The following is a 19,387-nucleotide window of genomic DNA, read 5'->3' as shown; positions in this document are numbered from 1 at the left end:
CCAGCTGTGTTCTACATCCACAACGAAGGATGATGATGTCTTGTTTCCTCTGAAAGGCTTTTCTTATTTCGAAATGTATTCTTCACGTTGAGTATAACCTTTTGTCTCACACCTGTCCGAAGGAAAGGCCTAAACTTAGCCTTTGTGTGCACACACAGAGATCTCACGAATAGTAGATCACACTAAAGTCTGCCTCTCGGCTCAAGGAGCTACCATACGTTCAACTGTCTACTTCCACAAAGAGTAGTAAATGCACATGCTCCAAGATAGAAAGGAGTAAACACTCTCAAGGAAACAGTCACCCTCATGACTAACTAGCTCATCATCATCATCTCCTAGAACCAGGGCAGTGAAGAAAAGCTCGTAATAATGCTGGAGCCATTCTCATGCAGCATTATAGGCAACATGGATATAGAAGAATTTTAGAAGATTCACAAAAAATCCCTTTATTCTTAAAAATCAGCCTGATGGCATGAAGGTAGCTCTAGACCTTGAGAATCAAGGCTCCTCAAGTGTCCTTTCTGAGTCCAGCTCTCTTATAAAGAAACATAACACTACACACACAAGACATTTTCATGCTGCAGGGTGGATTTGTAATTGTTCTTTTTGGAGAGTTATTTGTACTCATACCGGAAATGGATGGATGTAGTGTGGTTTACAACATAACACCAACATGCTACAGGTGCATACTGATAAATGCACTGATGACCTATCCGTCTTTTGGCTCTTCCGCAAACCTTTCTAAAAAATCGCAAATAATTTGCTTGGACCTGTTACAATCCTGTTTGTGACTCAAACTTTGTCCTTGGTGTATTAAGAAAGTCTATGATTGAGACTTTAAGCAAATGCCTTTAAATTGATTGCTCTGCAAGGCGACGCTCTTTGTTTCAATCCTCCTGCAAGCTTAGTCAGTGACATTGCAGCTTTTCCTGCTGATACTCTAATTACAATATTACACAAGAAAAGTTTTTTTTAAGAGAACGTCATCAAACCTCAGAACTATGATGGAAAATAAAGCTTCAGAAGCAAACCACACAAAATTCTGTTAACTTGTGACTAAACTTTATCTGTTTTTCAAGATTTAACATCTACTTGGCTTGCCCCATGCATTGTTTTCTGTTATTCAGAACAGATAAACTAGCCCTTGCCAAAAAGTGAATCAGGACTCCCTCCAACAGGATGAAAAGAGCCAATTTTGCTAAGGTTTGAAACTTTCCCAAGTTCGAAATTTGGAAAGTTGTCATGCATTCGTTGGTGCTTTCGAAACAGTGTTGTGTGGTCATGGGTGCCAATGCTCTAGCTGGTTTTGCAGCAAAGTCTTGCATCATCTCTTTGCTACAGGCTCTCTGTAGCAAACCATGTAAAGAGAGGGGACCTACATAGTCCATGTGGGAAGGAGATTGACAAGTATACAGATTATCTCTCTTCCTTTGTTGCCTTCCAATGTTATCTTTGAGATAGCCTGTTTGAACACAACTGTTGTGATGCAGAATAGAATACAGAACCACTGGAGATTCTGGAGGGATCCGTGATTGGAGGACTGCAGGGAGTTCTGCAACAGCGATTTTGAAAAGCCGGTACGTACCTGCGATTGCAGCAGAGTACTTGGGGCAGCACATTTCATGAAAAAAAGGTCACTGAAAACATTTATTGGAGATTTTTTTCAAGGGAATCTCACTTTACCAGGTGGAGATTGCAAGAGTTAAATCCCCCTAACCACCTGATGTTTGGGGACACAGGAAGATTTCTGGTTCTTCTGAGTAAGACATGCACATTATCTTTAACGCTACACTAATAGTGAAGTGAGCGCAATGATAATTATATTGATAGTGTGGAATTCTAATCAGCCATGCAATTATGTAAGGAACTCATTACAGGTCCAGGGCACAAAGCTTTTTTTTTAGAGCACTTCTGTCATCCTCCTGACTTTGATGTTTCATTCTCCTGAGTTTCTAAGGAGCAAGGCAGGGTAAATGTAAAAAAAGAAGATTTATTAATCAAGCCCTATATTCCTGTCCAAGTCTGACGCCATCTTGTTGGCTTGTAGGGACACCTTCTTTTAATGGTTGCATATCTTTGTAGGTAGAATTCTTCATTTTGTTATCTATGGCCACAGGCTTTACAATGAAGTAAATTGATGACTTAGAATAGAGGCGTAGGCTATGTAGGCCAAATGGAGGTCAAAGGGTAGCCCAGACACTGAGGCAATGCAACTCCTGCAGATAGTGGCGTACAACATGAAGCTTGAGGGTTTGAATCCGAGCAGGGATGGCGCAGTCCTTAGTCCCTCCAGGATTGATAAATGAGTGCCAATGACTGGGGCAACTGGAAAATGAGATATAAGTAATTTACAACTCAGGTGAATTGGCAGAAAACATAAGGCGAATTAGTATTAAACATCGAGGCACTGTCTGCAATGAAGAGTTTGCAATAGAATTATTATAAAGACATTCGGTTTTGGACCTGACTAGTGTAACCAAAGAATTCTCACAGAAATATAGTGCCCTACACATTGTTCACACAAATGTGGTCCAATTTGATTTATTATTTGAAAATAGGGGTCCAATGGCATTATATGCTTGTAAACAATATATAGGACACAATATTTCAGTCAGATGTTATTTGTGCTAACAATACTCTGACATACATTGAGCCACATAGGGTAAAGAGCGCGCATGTTAAGAGAGCGGCGCACATCAGTCACACATGAGCGTACATTCAGACTCCACAGCCATTATAGTAGCATTGGTCATTCAGGGAAAGATGTTTTACACTAGTTCCCATTTCCTAGAGCGAAAAGTAGCACATGCCATTCAGGCCCAGGCAGTAAAAAGAATCTCTTCATCCATTAAATGGATAGTAAACAATCCTTTAAGGTCAAGGCATGAGTGGCAGCACTATCTTTATACAATTTATTGTAACACAGGACATTCCAGAACAGCAGCAATACGATGTTCTTTAGCTCCGGTGTGCTTCAATACCCGCTGACGCCTGCAGTTATCAGCAATGCCCGACACCAGTGCTTGCACCGACTCCTTCATCACCAACACCTACATCCTGTTATCACGGCGCCGATAACTGCCGAGGGTGACTCCACCAACTCACCGACTTTGCATTGTCACCGGAACCGATGCCTCACAGCAGACACAATAGTCTTCCCCTGTCCTCGACATGATATGTCTCCTCCTCTCGGACAGGATGCCTCGCCTTCCCCGTGGTAGCCAGGGAGCCGGCCTCGACCTCGGCACTGACGCCTCACCTCTACGATGCCATGCATCGTCATAGACTTCGTTTCCAAGGTACTGTTTGTTTGAGGGGCCGCGTGACTCTGTACCAAATGCCCCGCTCCTCATAGTCAGAGCTGTACGTTGGATTTATTGCTGTCACGACGTCGCAATAGCCCAGGTGGAGCTTTTTGTTTTCTACAACCTTTATTTTTCCAATAACACCTCTGAAGTAATATTTTATTACCTGTATGTTGGATTCTTGTTGTTTTGGTCTTGTTGAGTTTAGATAAAGATACTTTCCTTTTCTAAAATGGTGTGATGTCCATTTGTGGTGTTATCACTGTATTACTGTGTGTTTTGAGTACAAATACTTTACACATTGCCTTTGGGATACGTCTGTCTGCTTGTGCCAAGCTACCCCAGGGATGAGCAGGGGTTAGCTAAAGTGTTTATCTACCTTACCCTGACTAGAAGCAAGGGTCCCTATTTGGACAAAGGTACCCACTTCTGCCAACTAGAGACCCCCATTTCCAACAATCACAATATACTCTGATATACTCAATGAGAGAGTGCTCCTTATCTACAGAAAATTCAGTTTCACAATTCATGAAAGGAAACAGAATGGTCCTTAGCGACAGACCTTCAAGTAACAATTCATTCAAGCACACTTGATGAGGCACTCCTTCAGTAACGCACAATTCACTGATGTGGCCACGATTAGATGATACTCTGTATATGCAAAGCATGCAGTAACACTTGATTGAAGCACATAGATTGAGATCTACAGTAATTCTATTAATTGAAGCAAGAGGTTGCTCCTTAACTATAGTAGTTACAGTAACTCTATGTATTAAAGATAAAGAGTGCGAGTCGCCTCTTTATCTACAGAACAGTACCAAATAATTCAAGGACAGGGTGTAAATCTTCAGCACTCCAGCAAATATCGACTAGATGGAGGGACCCTTCACATAGCTCTTGCTTTGTGTAGAACAGATGCAGCCTAAGAGAATAGTGGATGGGATGGTCTGTTCTACCTGTGAGAGCTTACTTTAGCATAAGTCATACATGCAGTTGATATATAGGGCAGATCTTCACATAGCCTATAGTGTTTCAAAGACAGCCTTATTAGTGAAATACCTCGCTACATGTAATTGTGTGGCATTGTGGAGTTAGCAGAAGCTTCCTGAGATCTCTTTTGGATTCAGTGCTCCTGTGAGATGGCCAGGGCCTACTAATTGGTGACCTCTTTCCTCCTTACCATCTGATCTGTAGGTTCTGAGGAGAAAGAAAAGAAAAGTTATTCAGACTTAACAGAAATTCCTTAACCACATGGCTGCTGGGCGATTCCCCCCCCCTGTGCTGGAAAATGCCATTTTAGTGGCACCATGACGAGCTCAGCTCGTCATCAGCACACGACACCCGTGGGTGATGACGAGCTGAGCTCGTCATCAGCATCGAAAGGGTTAAACATGGTTATAAATTCAGTAGAGAACTAGTTATTGTTGTATGAGGGTGATATTTGCTCAAGACTGCATAAACCGTGCAATGGGTTCTCAATAATAAGCTCAGGTCTGAATACTTTGTTGTCATTGATGTACAGAGGTGCTTTGTGCTTTACAGGGTGGAGGGACAGCAGGCAGGGGTCTCCTACGACACCAAGAACATGTTTGGAAATGTTATGAATTCCTTCCAAATTCCTCCTCTTGTCACACTCCCAATGGGAAGACAGATGCAACAGAAACATGACAAGTAAGAAGATATGGTGTCATGCAGAGCTCTCAAGTTTCTCTGATCCGTGTGTGAGAAGGTGATCATTCAACGATTTTTTTCTTTCCTTTACATAGTCAAGTATATACTATAGACTTAGAGCCAGGGCTCTACCAACTGTTAAAGGCCCACTCCAGCGTACGGCGGGGGCCTTTCACAAGAGAGTAGGCTATGAGAACATTCCGCCCCTAGAGGGCAAAATGTTGACATTTGTAAAACAAAGGACTCACGGAGCCCGAGGGGATTTAAATCCCCTCGGAACAGTGATGCCTTTGTTCACAGCAACAAACTTTGGAATGTTGATGCTCCAGGCTTCTACCAGCCATTAGAAGCCTGCAGAACTCCGTTGTCTTCAATGGAGCGCTCAACATTCCAATGTTCTAATAAAAATAAGAGTCCAGATATCAGAATAAAAAACAAAAATCTAATATGAAGTAGGTGAGCTACTCACACATGGCACTGGGAAACTTGAAAGGGCTTCTCCTAAAGCACCTACATTTGTGGTGTTACATTTTTCTTTTGTTTCTGCTGTCTACCAATATTGACATTCAAATCTAAATGGAGACGTTCAGGTCATGGAAGCTGTCTCACCTGCATTCTAAAACTGACTTGTCAGTTACACTAGACCGAGGCAATAGCTGTGCATCAAATGATGAGAGAGAACAGTTTTCCACAGCAATTCCTTAGCCAGCTGAACAAGCATTTGCAATGCAATAGGTCTCGCATTTGTGAACGACAATGACTTTTATTTATCTCTTTTGATAATTAACACATAAATAAAAGCCATTGTCATTTACAATGCCAATAGTTCAAATTCTTGTAAATGTGAGACCTATTTCATTTCAAAGAAGGGGCCCCATTGTCCCAGGCAGCTTGGAAAGTGGAAGTGGGATTGGCACGCTGAATGTTGCAGGAAAGCATGTCGTGCCTGCAGAAGGAGAAACTCATTAAAGAAAATAGTGCTAACAGACTAAATAAGACATAAAGTGTAACAAGAAAAGTAAAAGGGCCAGTCCTCAAAGGAGGTTACAAATGAAGGCAAGATGTTACCAAGGAGGGACTAACAAGCCTATTAACAAATCAGACGCCAGCATATACGAAGGACAATGACAGAAGCCAATGACAAATATGGGCGAAGAGTGGGCAGGGCTTCAACTCCATACTGGAATACAGCATGCCTTGCAGAGCACCTAAAAAAAGCTGGTTGAACTCCTTAGTCTGCAGCCAATGAGGTTGGTCTCAGGCGGCTCTCTGCCCTTTCTTTTGCACCATTGCAAACTGGAATTTAGCACTATATTTAGCAAGAAACGCGTCTGCATGTCAATTTTAGGTTAGAAGATGCATTTTGCAAAAAAATACAATGCAGAAAACACAAGTTCAGTAAACAGCAGCAGCAACAATTCATCCTGGTTGTTCACATTGTTCCGGTGCTAAAATTTGTATTTATGCCACAGCGCGTAATGGTGTAATTTTGGGAAAATTTGGGTAGCAAGCCATATGTGAATTTATGTGAGATTACGCCAGCCTAACAGGAATTTTCCCTGGAGCTAATTCTACGTTCCCGGCCATTTATTTTCCTTTGTGTTTAGCCCCCACTTATGAAGTCCCTTGAGCAGGAAAGATAACACCTTTCACATACATGATTGAAGGTAAATATATGGGAAGCGTGTTTTATTTTTCCTCATTGTTTCCGATTCACGACGGTGACTGCTGTAGCCGAGGTCGAGGGTATGCAGAAATCACAGAACCAGACTAAAGCATCAGAGGCTTCCATTTAATTCTATTTTGTATTTCTCGTTGCCTCACCTCACCTTTGAGGCCAATGTCACTTTGTTTCTGTGACTCTCAACACGGTGGAGGTCCACTTCTGGTGCTCAATGTTGGACTGACTTTTGGGCGGTCCATTACTGCCACATTGGATGACTTGAAAGGAGCAGAGCGTGGGCTGTTTTTTTATTTTTTGGTATTGTCACCGCCCCATGGGACCAAAAGAAAATGTTCTACTCTGTTGGACTTGGCCCTTTTGGCAGGTTCACCCCAAAACTTTTTGCTGTCTCCTAGCCTTTTTCTGTAACCTGGTGTTGGTGATTTTAGGAGTCTGAGCACTTTAGCACTGGGGAACAGTGTAAAGTGCGTGCGCTCTCTGTGTATGTGTGGTGAGATGGGCCTGTCCTCCCATAGGAATGCATGGGGGATATGTGTATCCCTGGTTGTTCCTGGTATGAGAGGAGTGCAGGGGCGAGTTTAGTATGTATGAACTCGTGAGGATAAATGCTGCACAATGGTGTGCGCAGATTTATGGTGAGTGCTGGAGAAATGCCACTTTTAGAAGTTGGCATTTCTGTGTACTGTGTGTCTGCCTGCCTGATGTGAATTGCATGTCTGGCTTGTGATTGACAGGTGCTGGATGATGTGGGTGGCTCCAGGAGGCAGGATGCTCCCCTATACCAGTTCTGACTGGTATCCCCCCAGCCCTGTGCTGTAACACAAAGGGTTGTACAAATATAAATATAGGGGCTGTGTCCCCATAAAATTGTTCTGCTTTGGATCCTGACCATGCGGGATGTGCTGCTGCTGGGGCCCAGGGGGGCTACCTTATCTTTATCCCTAAGGACTGTGGGCTTTACTTCTAGTACCTGGTGAGCGCTTTATTGCCTCTTCTTGCTTTTGCGCCCTGGGAGCGCTGGAATTGGACTCCTGAAGGAGTGCTGGAGCTCTGCGGTGCGCTGCTGCATATTGCCTGAGGGAATCCCCACTGAAAGGATTACCCCATGATGCTGCCGGAGCGGGACCCACCCCGCATTATGGTGCCTGTGATAGCAGGAGCCTACCCTGTTTTATTCTTAGTTTTATGCGAATTGGCGAGAGCTCAACCCGCTTATTTCTATCATTTTAATTGGGTGCCTACCCCGCTTGACATGTCCAGTTTCAAGGGAGCCTAAACCTCATTACGCCCAAAGCTGCCGTTGCCCGAGCTGCGGCCTCCTGGAAGTCACGCAAGTCTGCCAGTGACGTGGGCAGGGTTCGGAAGAGGCGCATAAGTTGTAGGTCGATGCGGCTCCCATGACCAAAGGGGAGCCCCGGCGCCGGAAAGAAAGTGCCGGCGGAGTCTTGCGGGCTCCATAGAAAAGTCCTGGATCCCAGGATGGTACACAGGTGAACTGGGAGAATTGCCGAGAGAAGTACGCGGGGCTCCCATGCCTGAGGGAGAGCCCCGCGGCGGCAGCAGAGGTGAGGAGGAGTCCCGGGTCCCAGGAGGGGGTCCCGGGTGAAGAGGAGCAGGCGGGTACAGGAGAGCCGGTAAGTGGGGGCACAATGTTGGTGGCGATCGCAGCACCTTGCCCGCAGTCCCGAGTCAGACCGGCCCCAGATGGCAGTGGGCCACTCCAATGGTTGGCACAGTTGTTTCCTGAGCATACGTGGCTCCCACAGCTTCTATGTTTAGAGCCTGTGCGTGACTTCACTGACATGGGCATAATTGTTTTTAGAGCCTAGGTGGCTCCAACGGTGGCATCATTAATTTAAGAGGGCCCAGAGGGGTCCATGCTATTCCCCTATTGTGTGGCCACTCTTGACAGCTGCCCCGCTTGTGAGAGGGCAGCTGCAACGTTCTTGGGCACATGGAATTGAAGGGCACAGAGAGTCCCAGTGTCCCAACATCTTGATTTGACAGCCGCGCAGCACTTAGTACCAGCTGCTTCGTTTAGGCTGCAATTCTTTGGGGGCAGGTTGTTGAGTTAGGAGTGAAATGCACTCATTTGCCCCATACTTTCCCTGCTGCCCAGCAAGTAGTGGGAAGTAAGCACCGTTTAGGTTGGCGCAATGGCGCCCTTGACCTTCGCTGCTTCGGCAGCGAGCCCTGACTTTTAGGACAAGGGCATTTGAGCCCCTTTTTTGAGATGGCCAATTGACATGGGGGACTGTTAGGATTATAGGGCGCCAGGCCCTAGTGTGATGGTGGTGCTAGGAAATGTAATGTATGTAGTATGTTTTACGCACCCTGTTTGATACCTCTAAATGTGGTCTTTTATGATTATGAGGTTGTTTTGCATATTATGGTTTATGCTAGTGAGATTATGTTTCACTGTGGGATTTATGCCCTTAATGTGAGTTATGCTTAGGAGGTTAGGGCCTAATGCATTTAGACTTATGAGAGAATTGCATAATGTGTTTATGCTGGTGAGGTTGGCGCAGAATGTAATTCGCGCCTGAGGTGATACCGTGCATAATGTAGTGTATGTTACAGGCTGATGCTAAGTACAGTGATTACCAGTGGTTACTGGTTGCACGTTTATGATATGTTTTACTTTTACTAAGTTCGCTTTGTGATGGTTCTGACAGTGGTCCATGTGGCCCTGTCATGTGTATATAATCCCTTGTAAATATTGCCCAGTGCCAGTTGGCACAGTGTATATTGTGTGAGTACTATTCCAATATGTTATGAGAATACAAAGGATATTTTTGATATAACCTTGTGTGGAGTTCCTTTTGTAGTGTGCCTGGGATGTTATTTCTGTGTGCGTGCGCAAATGCTTTACACATGGCCACCGGGATAAGCCTGACTGCTCGTGCTAAGCTACCAAGGGGGTGAGCAGGAGTTATCTTTGGCGTGTAACTCCCTTCCCCTAACTAGAGTGGTGGCTTCTGCCTGGCTTTGGGCGCAAGCCTTATCCAACCAGAAATCCCATTTCTAACACACACACTGGTCCTTTCAAGCTGGAACATCAAGCAGTTATAGATAGTCAGACTCAAAAGATGGTAAACCCTGCAGGTGCCTTTCTTTTGGGTCCCTTGCAGGGCCGGGCTGGCAACCCAAAACAGCCTTGGCAAATTTCTCAGACCAGCTCCTGGGGAAGCACTGCCTGGCTCCGGAAGGCCAGAAACGCTCACTTGCCGGCCCACACCCTTCTAGCCTCCTGGCGAAGCACCCAATGCCCGGTCCAGCCAGTCCGGCCCTGTTCTCTTGTCCTGTTGGATGATGGAATGAGGGTAATTCCAGCTAAACATCACAAGAAGAAGAAAATCTGCTTCTGGTGAATGCGTAGAGCAAGTAGTAGTTACAAACTATGTACATCTCCCTTGCACAGAAAAACAATCAGTGGGAAATTACAGGGAAAAGCCAGCGGTACACAATCCCTGAGTCTTTTTCGCAGTATTTCCGCTGTCTGCTGTAGAAAACGAGCAATGCAAGCAGCTCTCCTGGCTAGCTGGAAAGGCACAGCAGGAAACCTTGCTCTTAATGAAAGAGCCCGGGGCACCAGGACTGTTGTTGATTTCAAGACTTGTTTTTGCAAAAGTAAAGCTTGGACTTTTGTTATACGTGCAACTAACTGACTTTGATTTTTACAGTTTAAGTAGACGCAATATAGATTCTCATGGATGTATTTCAGGGTACTTTGACTGCACGACAATTGGTGGCCACCTGGAACCTTATTTTCCCTCGACGTCTATAGGTACAGCCTTATTATAGGGATTTGCATCATTGGAGTATCTTTACGCCCATTCTATTAAGCATCTGTGTCCAAGTGACCATACTACCAGAATATTGTGGACAAAATATCATCCCACAAAAATATTATGGTAAAGAAATAAAGTACCAAAATATCACGAAGGTAAGATTATATATAGATAAGTGTACGTTTAGTGCATCAAACTCCACTTGCCTGCACCTCAACAATATATATCTTCAATGTATGTGAAAGTGGAGTTAATAGTAAATCTTTGCTTACCTATATATACTTACCTGCACAATGTTGTTTTCTCAATATTTAGGTCACGATAATTTTGTTGGATAATTCTGTCCTCGAGAGTCCTATGTGCAACTATTCAAGTAGCCATTATAAAGCAACGGCTCAAATGGCTATATGTAAGCAATTAGCTAAGGCACTATTTATTGAGTTTATGCAATTAGTGCCTTCGCAAAGGAGGTATGTGCTGTAAGCAGGCAAGTACAATGGCCTCTCAGCCTCTAATTTGGTATTAAAACTCAATTATAATTGGGGGCCTACTGGAAACTCAAATCCTTCGGCTTCAGTGTCACAGCACCTGATGCAACATTGATAACTACGTACCTGTGTGTAGCACTTAAGCTGGGCCGGGCGCAGGGGCGTAACACAGGCCGCTGCAGCCCCCGCGGTGCGGGGGGCCCTCACCCTCCAGGGGGCCCAGTCAGCACCGCAATTCTGCTGGGGAGCTCTAGATTGAGTCCGGAGGGGGCCCCTTCACGTACCCTGCAGGGGGGCCCCCTCAAGGTTTGTTACGCCACTGGCCGGGCGGGGAACCCAAAGCAGCCCTGGCAATTTTGAAGAACCATCCCAAGAAGAGGAGGGGGGTATTAGGATAGTGCAAGTGTGAAGCACTGCTGCTTTTTGTTACTGGGGGCCGATAATGTAGCACCTCTGCAAAACCGGCCCCGGGAACAAAATAACGGTCCCCACTGCTGAAAAACTAGATGCCACCCTTACAGCCTCCCGGGAAAACGTCCGATGCCCGCTACGGCCAGTCTGGCACTTCACATAAGATGATTGAAGCAGGAAACCCCTGCGGTTCCTATACTGTTGTTGAAAAGCAACACGCTGGAACACAGTGTATGCTGTTCAAGTTTGGGAGATTATCAAATTGATAAGATTTATAAACCGATGATGCCATTAGAATGTCCTTCTACAAAGAGCAATGTTGAAACTTTGCAGACATGATCTTAATCGTAAATCAGGATTGTACATCTGTGATAACTAGAATGAGTTGGGTATTTACTTGATACTGATATTTTTCTTCTTCTCTCCCAAACCAGAAAAACCCTGCAGGTGAAGATAGTTGATGATGAAGAATATGAAAAGCAAGAAAACTTTTACATCATCTTGGAGGAGCCGAGATGGCTAAAGCGCGGGATTTCAGGTAGCATTTAAGAGCATCTTGTCTAGCACATACCTAAACAGAAAGCATTATTTACATCCATGCCCCTCCATATGATAAGCTTCATGTCGGTCATTGTATATCCCTGTCGCCCCTTCTTCTCCACGATTGTGCACTAGTTTTAGAGCAGCAGAAAGACCTACTGAGATGAGTTTGGGGTGGGAGGAATGATTTTGTGTACCTGCTAACTCTGGGCGATGGACCAGGCTCTGATCATTCAAACAGGAAAGTCTTTAGTGGCTACATGAGCAATACTGAAGCATAAGGTCTTGTGAATTAATGCCTTGCTGTAGAGTAAAGTCCTTCAGCCTGCAGACATTAGTAAATGTTTCCTACCCACAATGCCACTTGGCAGGACGGACACTAGGTGTTGACCATGATCATTGTATTGGAAGTGGATTGCCAGAAAAACACTAGTTTAGGATTGGGTGCTTCTTGGATGCCCTATCTTAGCAGAATCCATTTCTTTAATTTAGAGATTCGGACGGCAAACAGAAAGTAATTAGATAAAATGTCTTCATATTCAGCTGGAAGATATTATTAACAGATTTCTCTTCAAGACATCTCACTATAGACTTCTAACTATTTTATGACTCTAGATTAGCACTATTTGGCAGGTGAATTTAGCAAGACAGTTGCCTCAACTCCTGTAGAAGTTTGAACATTTAACCAACAGGAGAAAATGAGATGTCACACTGTACCTTAGAGAAAAGAACCAGGAAGGAATGCTTCATATGTTTATTGTGATAATTGGATGCCTTTCAGGGAAACTTAACTCCTAAAATACACCCCATGTCTTCTTGGCATAGTGATACATTTGCTCCCGGTTTAAAGTCCTTTGATTAGAGAGGAATTTGAGAGAACGTAACTGCAAGCTGTTTTATGTGCAAATATTTGGAAAGTGCAAACGCTTGTTGTATAATCTCTTTTGAAACAATCATTGAGAAAGCCAATAGACTTGGCTTGTATTTTTAGTCCTCACTAATACTTTAAAGAGAACCTTCTGAAGTGACTAAAAAACTGTGGGTTTCAGTAAACAATGCATCTTTGATATAAAGAATTTCCTGTGTGGGGATTCAGTGCATTTTTTAAATATAAATTGGTAACAGTATGTCTTGCAGACAGCTGTGCTGTCAAGCCAAAACAAGAAGGTCTGAAGTCATTCTCAATTTTTCTATTTGAGTTATACATCTATAGACTTCCAATGCCTTATTGTTATTGTTAGTTGTCATATATTTATAGCACACAATCGACTTCTTGCCCTCAAAGTGTTACTACATAAAACACACATCAAATGCACAATGCTGACATATCAATATTTGGAGGGGAAATATTTGTGTTATCAAGGTGAAAACACATATTTTGGAAATTTACATTTGGAACAAAGGGCTTGGATCATGTCATGCTCTGCTCCAAGGTGGAGGATCAATTCTTAAACCCCAAAGCTGTATTGACTTTACTCAATGAGCCCCTTTGCTGTCACTGGTTTTCTTTCAAGTTGAGAATCTTGACTACTCTACAAAATTTCGGATTACTTCCACGTTAGCATGCAATACTTTCGTAATGTTTTCCGGGGTGTAATTACTTTGGAAAGACACAACGGGGTTAGGAAAAGGTAGTAAAATTTAGTTTCTAAAACCTTAAAAACATAACATAGAGATAAAATAGGCAAGATAGAATGAATCATAAAGCATTCATTATTAAATCTGGGTACATATCCAAAGGGTTACCATAGAACATCACCCGTTGCTATCCTCTAGATATAGATTTTTGTGGCGTTACAAAGTTAAATGGTGCATAACCGGAAAAGAGAAAAAGTGGAGTTTATCTATATCTTCTTTAGCTTTTAATGCTTTTGCCACAAAGGCGTCCACTGAGCGGCAAAGTGAGGTAATCAAAGCATCAATAAGTGAATTAGAGTTGGTCTATGTCTCCTAGAGCTCAGAAACCTTAAACCTCATCAAACCTATCTTACTGGGTGTTATATGGTGCTACGTAGTATGTGCAAATGTAGCAACTGTAGTCTGTGTACATGTATGGAACATGTATCTCAGGGACGTGGGCTGCAACCTGTCTCAGATACTCTACAGTTGGGTATGCTAAACTGACTGTTGAACAGCCCATGTACGAGTCTTTTTGTAGCAAAAAAACAGAGCTTCCACCAGTAGTAGTTCTAGGAAATTATTCACAATATCCAGGATGCAAGAAACTTGAGTGTGTCCGGTCTCACATAATGTGAGAATATTTTATTACATAAAGCTGGCTAAGCCACAGTTTGGTCACCTTTCCATACAGGTACTTGCATACAAAAGCAATTCCAAAGAGAGGTTGTAAGAGCAAACTAATTGTATTATTTTCAAAATAGTTATGTCAATCACTTGAAAGTTTAAATCATACATAGAATTTTTAATAGTACAATCAACGCAATGAAATTTGAAGAATCATGAATGTGTAAGAATCGTGAATTGGGTAAGACAAATCTTATATACATGAGAGGAAATATGTTCAACAATCACAAAAACAGCCAATTGTCTAGGAGAAGGGAATGCCCATTAGCTTAGTTTAGAATCTTTTCAGTGAGAAGAGGAAGCTTATTTACACTTGAGCAGAATACAAAAAGATTCTAACAGTGGGCTTTTGCTGCCCAAGTGAGTCCAACAGATATAAGAATATGGGACAATCAGCTACCAATGTCTTATCTTTAACTGCTACATCTTTTGTACTAAAAATAAATATCTTGACTTTATGTCGTTTTGCAAAGGCACCCTCCATATAATAAAACCAAATATGTAGAATTAACCTTTGCCAAACCTAGGAGATCTCCCTATTTATATCCATAAGGTCAGTGGCCAAGTGTGATTCTATCGTCTAAGTATGGTAAGCAGTCTTCCTGGTGGATAGAATATCATGAGGCTGACTGAGGGAAGGCTTAACAGCCCCCTCAGGATATTGACTCTGTAGAAAGGCAGAAATAGCATACCCTGAAATAACAGACCCATAAATGGTAGAGGACATGTTTTTTGCATCCTGTATTTTTAATATTGCTTCTACTTGCTTTCCCTCAGTTTGCTAAACAAAGTTAAAAATGGACCAATTTGTGTGTGCTAATAATACTAAGTGTGCCTCACTCAATTTAATATCGAATTTAACATCTGAATAAAAAAAAGGATTTAACATTTCCCAATCTGTTTTTTTAATCTTCAGGGACTATTTTTTAGGTTTGCTGGCACACTTGACATACCCTGAAATTGTGTTAGATTGGTCTGTAGGCCCAAGCATTCATTAATTTAATATAATGAATTATCAGCTGCTGAAGGCCATTCACTTTCCGAGAAATACATATAAAAGGAAGGGCACATTTCTCAGGCTCACTTTAGATGAATCATTATTTTATTTTCAAACGTTTTGAGCTTCATTTTTAGTATTCTCTAGCCCGTTCATAATTTTCAACTAATTTGATGAAGCCAGAACACAAACACAAAAATTGCCATGATATGTATTTATATTGTAGAACAAGCGGATAGAGTGAAAATAGCTGCTTTGAGCTATCCAGATGTGTGTCAAGTGTTGAACACTATCCTAAATTTAGACTGTGACCATCCATCAGTCACTGCATGGCTAAGGATGGAGAACAAAGTGATAGCTCTTTGGGCTCCTAATACAAGTAAAAATGAATATATGGATACAACAAATAAGGAAAACTAATTTCCCAGATGGGGTGGCAGACTGTTTGTAAGAAATCTTGGTGCATCACCACTTATGGCCTTAGTCCAGAGAAAATAAGACTTGGCCGGCCTAAATTGAGAGATGTAATGCCAAGGCAAAATAATATTCGTAGGTCTTGCATCTGCCAAGAAGAGGAAATATTACACATTCTAGCATTTATCCTATTCAAGTAATATAATTTTGTGGGACCTCTATCCAATTGCATATAGGAAATCTGTTCAGTCGGTAAAAACATGAATTCCAAAATATATGCAGACTCAACCCACCATAGTTAAAGAAGGTGTGCTTATGGTTTCTGATTCTCTGGTTATACATTTCATTGGTATGCTTCCCTTATTTTCAGATGAGGCGTGCTGTTAGAGAAGATCAGCTAAATTCAGCTCTTTCATTTCCTTTATGAATGCAATGAGGGCTGTGTGAATCAAAGAAATACTGGCTTATATTCAGTTCTTAAAAACCTGGGAAGGTGGGCATGCTTCTTTCTGCTAACCTGGTTTTCTGATCACTCATTTCCAGTCCCAGCTTCCATATGGCAGCTGTTCTCCACGGAACGGAGGAGGGAGGGTTCAAAGCGGACAGACTGTTGTTGTGTCATTTGGGACAACGTGATCCTAGAGTTATTACTTGGGGAAACGGTCTGAGGACTGTACTCTAAAATAATATTTCCTACCATCTCCTAAGTGTGTTTTAAAATAGAGTCACTGTCCTTTTCCGAAGACAGCTTCTGTGATCTTTATGTATCTGCTGTGCTCATAGTTTGATCTTTCTTTTTTTGCCCTCTCTCTTTTTGTCCCTCTCTCTCTCTTTCACCTCCTTTTCACAGCTCTCTTACTCAACGAGGGTAAGCCATTTTAATGTCCATGACACATCCCTTGCATGTGCTACGCTGTACCCGCTGCTTTACATTCTGTGTGTGTCTACTGTCATCTGCCTCCCTCCTGCTTGGTCAGGAGACAGATCAGAGCAGGCTAGCAGCAGCCAAGAACGTTCAAATGTGTGTCAACCAATTTCTGTCTACTGTTCATGGAAGCCACTGTGGCAGTGACTGGCCCGTGCCACTGTTTCTCATATGAGCCATTGGGTACCACAGAAGATATGCGCAAGAGCTCAAAATTAGAATAAATCTCCTGGGATCACTCCTTGGCTGGAATCAGCCACTAGATTACTCTGTTGTCTTGCAGACTTGTTTTCACACATACCACAGGTCCAAGAATCCTCTGGCAATAAGCTGCACTGTGGTTTAGCAATTGCACTCACATGGTAGAAATTGAAAGAACTCAAGGATTATCCTTTAGCTGCCAGGGGAGGAGAAGGAGGAGACATCAGCCTCTAGGAAATGAACATTAATCACACACACTCCAGTTTCTACAGTTGAGTGTAGGGCCAAAATTGAAGTTAAGCCTCAGGACTATTGTCCCTGGTAGAGCTGGAAGTATGAATATTTGCATTGCTTGCAGGTGTAGAAACACAGTATAACACAACATTTGGAGAGTGTGTTTTACAATGAACATTACTTCTATAAAGGAAACTACCTCCATTGTTCCAGGCCAGCACCCCAAGATTATGCATTGCATTGTTAGGCCATACTCAGCTGAACCATACAATCGGTCTGCTAATATAGGGGGACCCTTGGATTCAACTATGCGGAAAACAGCACCATAAAAAGGAGTGTCACCACAAACTCGTACCTCTTTCACTGATGTGCTTGATGCCACTGCCCCTGCTACCGACTCCTGTTCTTCTATATCTACCCAACCCCTCCCTATCCCATTCTGCTGTGATGTCCCTAAGCTTATATTCCCACTTGCCAGAATTCTCTCTGAATGTAAGAGTTCTAAACTGTAACTGCACCTCCAAAGAAAGTCTCATCGATGTGGGCAATAGTAGTTTACCAACATACTGACTTGCTTATTTTTTGATTGTATACCTCCATAATTTCAGGGAAAAAAATTAAACAGTGTGTTACAGATACATGTCTATGTTTTCTGCACAATCATGTGACCCTTCCACCAATAGGCATTAGCAGAATCAACTGGAAGTTTACAGTTTAAATTACCAATAACATACTAAAGTATATGGAAAGTAGGTGTGGGTGGGTATTCATTTATAAATGTTGCCAACTTTTTCAAATGCAAATGGGTTTGTGAGAGTAGTGTATTCCCACTAGAGTCGTGATGTATGACTCTTCTATTGAGAAACAGTGACCATTGCCCTTGTGCGTAGCTATTATTTGCCGTCACCTACACACTTCTCACAACGGCATCGCTTGCTCTGGTAGGGGGAAACAATATTCTTAGATTTGCAGTTGAAATCTGTTAACCTCAGCAGGTGCAGTGTTGGTACATGATGGGTACCTAGCCATTAACATGTGTGAAGGTCCTGCATCTCTAACTTTCCTTGTGCGGTTGATGGTACCTATTGTTAACATGTAGGTTTGAGATGTTTTATGGTTGTCCATATGTGGTGACCGATGGCATAGGGCATATTTCACACATATTCTGATCTTGTTTCAACAAGGGATGCAGGCCACTGATAGTTTTCCAGTGGATGTGTAATCTGCAAGGGTGCACGAAGAAGTGTCTTTGCTCTCATCGTGTTACATTAGTTTTTCTGAGTACTTATTTGCATCTCACCTTCCACTCTGCTGCCTGGTTGTCTCTACTGTCACTCTGTTGGATCAATTCTTTTGATAGGAAAAATAAATGTTGGTCTCTGTGTGCACCAGAACATAGTTTGTGGTATAGAATGGTCTGGCAGGAGATCAGAGGTCTCTTATTGGAGTTGGGCTGGACATGGGTTGTAATCCGATGGTTTCTTGTGAAGGGATGCTCTGCCATGTCCATTCTTGTATGTGATTCCTGTTGCTTCCTGGGAGTTTTGTCTGTTTAAATATGTTGAATGTGAAATGTTCGAATCAAGTTTCATGCAATAGTGTCATTCCTTATTAAGTCATCCCTGTTAATTTAGATGGGGGATTTATGTCACCCATCTGAGTCATTGGTTTAAGGTGTTCCTGGTGCCACAATTTTGCTTGCAGATAGCCGTGGTACACCTAGTGAGGGCCAATGTGCATGTTGAGCCAAAAAAAAAAGATTTTTATATTTGTATTGATATTTTAGTAAACTTTTCTAATTACTAGTTGCTTGACAATAGAATGGTGAGTCAAAATGTGCTATGGGTGCATTATCTTCAACTTTGAACAGCTGTCTCATACTGCAATTAAAGCTCCATTATATTTTGAAACATTGCACTTTAATCGTAGTATGTCAGACTGTCTCATAAATAATGCTAAATCTTCAGGCTAGTTGTGTCGAACACCAAGAGATCATTCAATAGAGCCTGCCACGTCGCAAAGGCGAAGCAAATAGATGGCCAATCCATGTTTGCAAATAAACGAATGCGAACTAATTAAGGAATGAAGTAAACAGATGTCAGGCTAATGGCTGTAAACTTGTGCTTCACCTCTGAACCCGGAATTCATTAGTAGAAAAAGGCCCTGTGGGCTGAGCAGGCCCCGGGGATCCAGGGTTGCATGGCCGCCTGCTAAGAAACTGACCTGTGCTCTCTTACTCAGATGAAGAGGATAAGAAGCTGTCGGCGGAAGAGGAGGAAGCAAAGAGGATCGCGGAGATGGGGAAGCCGATCCTGGGCGAGTATTCCAAGATGGAAGTCGTCATTGAGGAGTCCTACGAGTTTAAGGCAATTTGTTTTTCTCTCTCTCTCTAAACTTGTTGGTGGTTTTGCTTCCTCACATG

The 19,387-nt window shown here is 42.7% G+C and overlaps 1 protein-coding gene across 2 annotated transcripts in view; it reads left to right on the top strand.

The window, feature by feature from the left end:
- Positions 1 to 19,387, top strand: part of LOC147692440 (sodium/calcium exchanger 2-like) — a 1,124,793-nt gene that overhangs the window by 1,000,256 nt on the left and 105,150 nt on the right. For both annotated transcript variants that reach the window (XM_086938642.1, XM_086938643.1), the window contains 3 exons: positions 11,785 to 11,888; positions 16,456 to 16,473; positions 19,207 to 19,331. In XM_086938642.1, the coding sequence (XP_086794768.1) occupies positions 11,785 to 11,888; positions 16,456 to 16,473; positions 19,207 to 19,331 (247 nt within the window). The remainder of the gene's footprint in view (positions 1 to 11,784; positions 11,889 to 16,455; positions 16,474 to 19,206; positions 19,332 to 19,387) is intronic.

Source organism: Lissotriton vulgaris, chromosome 9, assembly GCF_964263255.1.
Source record: "Lissotriton vulgaris chromosome 9, aLisVul1.2, whole genome shotgun sequence".
Classification (NCBI taxonomy): Eukaryota; Metazoa; Chordata; class Amphibia; order Caudata; family Salamandridae; genus Lissotriton; species Lissotriton vulgaris.
The sequence above is the reverse complement of the archived record's forward strand: the minus strand, read 5'-3'. Positions and strand labels throughout refer to the sequence as shown.